General features: G+C 39.2%; 1 protein-coding gene across 1 annotated transcript in view; it reads left to right on the top strand.

The window, feature by feature from the left end:
* Positions 1 to 5,372, top strand: part of syt3 (synaptotagmin III) — a 23,152-nt gene extending 17,780 nt beyond the window's left edge. The window contains exons 6-9 of the mRNA XM_016468081.1: positions 1,061 to 1,187; positions 1,519 to 1,737; positions 4,527 to 4,647; positions 5,195 to 5,372. Of these exons, the coding sequence (XP_016323567.1) occupies positions 1,061 to 1,187; positions 1,519 to 1,737; positions 4,527 to 4,647; positions 5,195 to 5,370 (643 nt within the window). The 3' untranslated portion in view covers positions 5,371 to 5,372. The remainder of the gene's footprint in view (positions 1 to 1,060; positions 1,188 to 1,518; positions 1,738 to 4,526; positions 4,648 to 5,194) is intronic.
* The last annotated feature ends 1,584 nt before the right edge of the window (positions 5,373 to 6,956 follow it).

The raw sequence follows: 6,956 nt of genomic DNA, 5'->3' as shown, positions 1-6,956 counted from the left end.
TTTATATATATATATATATATATATATATATATATATATATATATATGAAACTAGAAACCAATTATGTTGCACATACTGTTTATTTGCACATGGGTTGCTGTCGCTCGTATTGTTAGAAATTGCCAACTGTCCTTGAAAATGAGACTCTTAAAATTGCTGTCAGTGTAAATACCCCTTTAATCCTTGTCTTTACATGATTGTACAATAATTAATTATTAAATTTGTCACTTACAGATTGGATGATAATATCACATGATTAACTTATTTGCTTCCATGCTGATTGGTTGAGATTTGTACCATGTCACTGCACATTCTTTATGATCGACATGTCAATCTAAGGCCGTATTGGATTTCTGCTTGTGTTCTCCCTCCCCCAATGTTGCTGATTTGTTTACGTGTCCTAATGAAAGGGTGACGCATTTTGTTAACACTGAGAGACACATTCTAACAAGGCCTGATTAGCAACCACAGAACTTCCCCCGCCTCTCTTATTTACATCTGCACAAACACTGGGTGAGCCTTGCGCGTCAGAAGTTCACGGTCGTGCTGTGCTTGGCACCAGACTGCAACAACCCTGCTACAGTCTAGCCATGAAATGACCTATGGTTTGCCTCGTAATAAGCTCTGGATTATTTATAAAGTCCGGTGTTGGAAGCCACAGTCATTGCATTACGCATCAAATATTCATGTCTTTATATTCACATTAGGGATGTATTATCTCATATATTCACGTTCGTACAAGATCCATTTAGCTTGCGCAGCTCAAGTACGGCTCTGTCCATCTGTCAATTCCAATCCATTGAGCTGGGTTGTACAAATGGCACCTCCTCTTTTTCCCCCTATTTTCCTGAACCTGACAGCCATTGAGCCTCACTGAACTCAGTGCTGCAGTGCTGTCCTGATACTGGCCTGGATGTCAGCCTATTTCAACATAAACCAACGCTCTTGTCATTGCTGGTTAGATGACTCTGAAATGAACTTACGCCCAGGCTAGCGAGCGCAGGAATTTCCAGATAGTTCAAAGTGAATTATGGTGACATTGACATGTCTTTCTTACAGCACGGAGCAGCTGGTGGTTAAGATACTGAAAGCCCTGGACCTCCCGGCGAAGGATGCCAATGGTTTCTCCGATCCTTATGTCAAGATCTACTTACTGCCTGATAGGAAGAAGAAATTTCAGACCAAGGTATCTTTTTTTATCCTAGCGATGCAGCAGTCAGCTCCCTGCTTTTACAATAATCCACTGTTCAGATGGCAGACCCTCTTAGGACTCATTAAGATCTGGTTGCGTTTCTCAGCCTGCCTGTGTGATTTTTTTCCCAGTGCCCTAGTTCATCTAAAAAGACATCTATATCAGGCGGTGCATTTTGAATTAACTTTATGCTTTTGCAGTTTTAATGTTAACCAATCTCTTGTTCACTCCCTTCGCTCACTTTTCCCTCTCAGCTCCTCCGCTTATCTAATTTCCTTCACTTTCTCTCATTTCCACTTGGTCTTTCTGTGGCTCTGGTTCGCAGGTGCACAGAAAAACTCTCAACCCGGTTTTTAATGAGACGTTCCAGTTCGGCGTGCCTCTGGCGGAGCTGCACTCGCGCAAGCTCCACTTCTCCATCTACGACTTTGATCGTTTCTCCAGACATGACCTCATAGGTCAAGTGGTGGTGGATAACCTGCTGGACTTCAGCGAGGGCACCGGGGAGAAGCCAGTTTGGAGAGACATCGTAGAAGGAACCGCGGTGAGATAATGACACAAACACATATTAAAGGTTCATTAGAATCGGTGAGAGTGAGTAGTTGATGGCGTTGTGTATTTGCACATGCTGTCTGAGTTTTAGCATGTGATTTGCTGAAAGATTTATGCAAATTAGGTAACACCACAAACACCGGTTCTGGGTGCTAGATTATGAAGGATGCAGACACTAAAACAGATGTTCGACTGTCAGGATCTGACATACTATGCTGAGACCGTACAGCGGGGCTATTCAGCTTCAGTCCTGGAGGGCCGCTGTCCCGGGGAGTTGAGTTACAACACTAATCAAACACACCTGCGTGTCATTTTCAAGAAATCCTTCACCCAAAAATCGTTCTAAACCGGTTTGACTGACTTTCTTTGGCACTACAAAAAAGAAAATATTTTTAAGAATGATGGTCTGTTTTGGTGACCATTGACTTCCATTATGTGGACAAAATTCGTTTGTGTTCCACAGAAGAAAGAAAATCGTACAGGTTGGGTGAATAAATGATGACAGAATTTTCATTTTGGGTGATCAGTTGATTAGCTTGTTGACATGCTTTAGACTGTGGTTAAATCTAAACCCTGCAGGAAAGTGGCCATCAAGGACCTGAGCTGAATAGCCATGCTGAACAGTGATGAGTTCTTGCCATACACAGTAGTAGAGATGAGAGAGGGGAACAGGATGGCAACATCACCGGGCCAGACTTAAACCCGGGTCTGTTATGAGCACCACTGCTCAATATGTCGAAGCACTCGCACTGAACACATCGGCATCACGCCAACACCTCAATAGGAAATGCTGAAAGTGCGCTTGACTACACCAAACTTCTGGATATGTGCCAAGATATAACGCTCTACTCCTTTACTTGATCATCATTTGATAAATTACTGCTGTCATCAATAAAAATATGCACAAATGTCTCTTTTGAGCAAAACTGCTTCCCCTGCTTTCCCTGGGCAGTACATATGCACTGATAATTACTCAAGACAAATAGCATTGAGTTTTGTGAATAAAGCAAATCTTAATTGAGTCAACACTGAAAAAATATTAACATCTAAATTAACTTTTTTTTATTTGTCAAAAATATTATTTAATATTGCCTGAAAACATTCACTTATACAAACAAAACATTTTTTTATGGATTAAATCAGGTAGGTCTAAAAAATGTCTTTTAAAATTAAATTCAACGCTATTTTTGTGCCTATAGTGCCTGTTAAACTGTTTTTGGAGTGGTATGTGGTTTAAGACGCAAGGTTTTGCACTCAAACACGGTTTAGTGAATTTCACCCAAGAAATTGTGCTGGATTTAATGAGAACCTTAGCCAGGACAGATTTTATGATAATGGTGGTATCTTATATGGTACTTGCGTATCTCTATTAAGTGGAATTGAAAACCTCATTTTATATTCATGAGACGTTTTTCACAGTTGAAAATCATGCGTGATTACATGCTAAGGCGATGATGATGATGTGTCCTTGGGGATGTTGCTAGCAGAGGTGTGAGGTGATCTAGTGATGCATGTGCTCGTCCTTCCAGAGAAAAGTACATGAAATTAGTGAAGGTCAACTGTGCAAAGGAGCTTTTTTCAAGAGCACTTCAGAAATTGCCAATGCATCTTAATGGAGCAGTTTTTAGAAACATTTTTATCATGATCATAGAATATTGTTATTTTAAAATGTGTTTGCACCTTTGGAGAACAGAGAGAATAAATCAAATCAAACACAAGCTGCTGTGTGCTTAAATAAGGTAGATTAAATTTTACACAGCACGACTAGGTCAAATGAAGGAAAGAAGATACATTTGGCACCATCTACTCTGTCTGACAAGACAAATGTAAAAATTATTCAGTGATGCATGCTGGATTTGAGTATGTTTCTGACATTTGTGTGTCTGACATGTGAATGGATGTAAATGAAATGTTGGATTCAGCCAATCGGCCGCTCAGGTGGCATTAGCGGGTTTACCTACTCAGCTGGTTCGGGAAAAAAAATGACTTGGTGTATAATACATTTTTCAAAGTGCTGGAGTGTAACAAAAAACAACAACACTCACATAATGCAGCTTTCACATCACGTTTACGGACCCAGACCCAAAGCTGGCAGCTCCTATAGTTCTTGGAGATGTACCTCAGACGCTTGACGTTTTTGATGAAATATTGTAGCTCTTTTTGTTTACCTCTCCTACCCTTGTTCTTTTTTCGTCATAACTGATGATTAATTCTGTCTGGCAGAACAAGAACTTGAGAGAAAGATGAAAGGTTCAACCAAGAGTGTAAGAGAAAAAACAGGCATAGCATCTCAACACATATTCTTCAGAACAGCCTCTTTGCAGTAGTCTTGCTTTCTAAGTTATAGCTTTTATCGGATTTACATGGTCATAACCTGTGGATGTACTCCAAAAAAGTGTGTTTTTAATGTTTATTAAAGTGGACTTTCATTGCAAGTGCATTACTGTAAACATGATTTTCTTCTTGTTTGTAAAAATTCAAGGACGAGATAAAATGAATTCTGTGGTAATCACAGCAGGCCAGAGCTGCGTTTGAATTGAACAGAGAGAAATCCTTTAAAAATGTTTAATTAAGCATTAAAAGCCACAGACATTCCTTCAGTTTATCCTTGCGTCTTAATAAAAGGGCAAATACATTTTTGAAACATTTCAAGAAAGACGGTGTAATAATTTTTTTCCATGAATTTCCTTATTTTTGTGCATTACTTTCAGCATTTGCATTACTCACAATCTAACTTCAAAGTGAACTTTGGACCTTTCGATATGTTTTTTGTGTCTGCAGGAGAAAGCTGACCTGGGCGAGCTGAACTTCTCACTGTGTTACCTGCCAACAGCTGGCCGACTGACCATCACCATCATTAAGGCCACCAATCTGAAAGCCATGGACCTCACGGGCTTCTCAGGTACCTGGTCCCTCTCGTGGTCCCCAGCCATTCCTCTAATTCCCTCATAATTAACAGCGATACCTCATTAGCACCTCAGACATTGTTGACTGAGACGTGATGAAACTGCTGCTCATTAATAACCTTGGTGTAACACATCCAGCATGTGAATAGTGAAATAACATTAAAGGTCACAAAACCATCAGTTCTGAAAGTTCTGAATATCAAATAGCACCTCTAAAAAGTTGAATGTTAAAACTGAAACGCCTTATAAAGGTATCAACATCACAGAACAAGCGACATCTTTAATTAGTGTTGGCTTATTTAATTATCACAGCAAGGCTTAAAGTAATGTAATAAAGATTCCTCTTATAGGACATGATTATGTTGCACTATCCTGGTGCATTATGGAAAAAGCAATGTTAATGTATCATTATTGCTAGCACAGAAATTATTGATGCCGTTACTCGCATTAATTTTTAATGTTGTCGATGCATTACCTCCTGCTGTTGCTATTTCTTTGACAAATTTTCTCTCTCCTTCACTCTTTCTGTTCTTGCTTTCTCAGATCCATACGTAAAGGCTTCTCTGGTTTGTGAAGGTCGAAGGCTGAAAAAGAGGAAGACGTCCATAAAGAAGAATACTCTCAATCCCACGTATAATGAGGCTCTGGTCTTTGATATCCCCAACGAGAACATTGAGAATGTGTCGCTCATCATCGCCGTCATGGACTACGACTGGTAAGATCATGACTGCCTTTTTCATGCTGTGATGGGCTCTGAGACATGCTGCAACACATCAAGCTCCCTGCTGTGATATGAAGCTTGACAGGAAGTGTCCACTTGTAACATTAGGCATGCATACAGGCTGTGTCTCACAGAACTTATTCAGGAACACATGGATTTTCCATTCGTTGAAAGCATAAAGCATTTATTGAAGTTCTGTGGGAGAGATTCAAATTAGATCTACACAGTGTTTCCTACAGAGTCCAGTTGTGTAAATACTTTTCTATTGTAATATTTCTCCAGTGTAATATACAGTATGCTACCATTCCAAAGTTTGGGGTCAGAAAGAAGTTTTTAAAGAAATGAATACTCTTATTCACATTAAATTTATCCAGTTACACCTTTTTTTTTATTAATTCAATGGATCGTTGAGAGCAGACTAGTGCAGTTATTAATGCAGTTATGAGAGAGAGAGAGAGAGAGAGAGAGAGAGAGAGATTAAACGTGTGTGAATTACCTGAGTCTGTGCGTCTCTCAGCAGTGTTCGGCAGCAGTGTTTCTACTAAAAGCGAAACTTGAAGTTAATCTGCTTCAAGAACAGTGCTGTTATTGGTGAGAAATTACATGTATCTTTTAGGTTGCTAAACTATTTACTGATAAAATTGTCAGAGCAGCGTGTATGTTTCCATGTGTGCAAGTGTGTGTCAGTGCTGAACACTATGTGTGTGCGTGTTTGAGTGGGAGAGAGAGCAGGAGAAACAGAGTATGTGCTTTCCATACATAATAAAACTATTTTGTGGCAAAAACATGGAAATAATTTGTCATTTTTGAAATCATATTGTTTACTATATTTACTTGCTTGGTGGGATTTCGCTTGATGGGTTTTGGTTCTTTTGCTGTTGTAGGCTGTAAGGACCTTTGAAATAACTGAAATCATTTGGGCGAAGTGATATGGACATGTAATGCGGTCAAGACCTGCCTGGAACTACTTTAGCCGTGTGTTTCCCTGAAAATAATTGCATACCTTAAAACATTTGTCAGACAATCAGATTCAAGCATTCAACAGCAGCGAAGTATAAGGTTTAATATTGAACTACAATTAATATTAATGAATCAATTAATTTAATTACAAATTTTCAGAATAGACCAGAATAGTGCATTTTACTACGTTGTTGAGAAAGTAGCAATGGAAAACTGAATGAAGTATGATCTTTTCATGCATTTAAGGATCTCTGTGACTGATACCGATGAGATAGGTTGTTGTTTAGTTGGTGAATTAAAATTCCTGTTGTACATATTTGTAGGTGTATTAGTGTTGGGCGATATGGTAATTTTTCAAATCGTCATATCGCCAGTCCGTGAGATCGCCGATAGACGATATTATCGTGCATGGGTGGGTGGGGGCAAGAGAGAGACTCACTGTACTTGTCATAGGCTATTTCATAACTATTTGGTGTTTTAAACCGCGTGCGCGAGAGAGAGGGAGCCTATGGAAGCACCACTAAATAATATCTAAATAATATACTTTCAAACATACTGATAAACTAACATGCAGTGTTAGGAAGGTTACTTTGGAAATGTAATAGTTTACAGATTACAAGTTAC

The sequence above is a fragment of the Sinocyclocheilus anshuiensis genome, unplaced genomic scaffold (genome assembly GCF_001515605.1).
Source record: "Sinocyclocheilus anshuiensis isolate Anshui unplaced genomic scaffold, SAMN03320099.WGS_v1.1 scaffold893, whole genome shotgun sequence".
NCBI classification, from domain to species: domain Eukaryota; kingdom Metazoa; phylum Chordata; class Actinopteri; order Cypriniformes; family Cyprinidae; genus Sinocyclocheilus; species Sinocyclocheilus anshuiensis.
The sequence above is the reverse complement of the archived record's forward strand: the minus strand, read 5'-3'. Positions and strand labels throughout refer to the sequence as shown.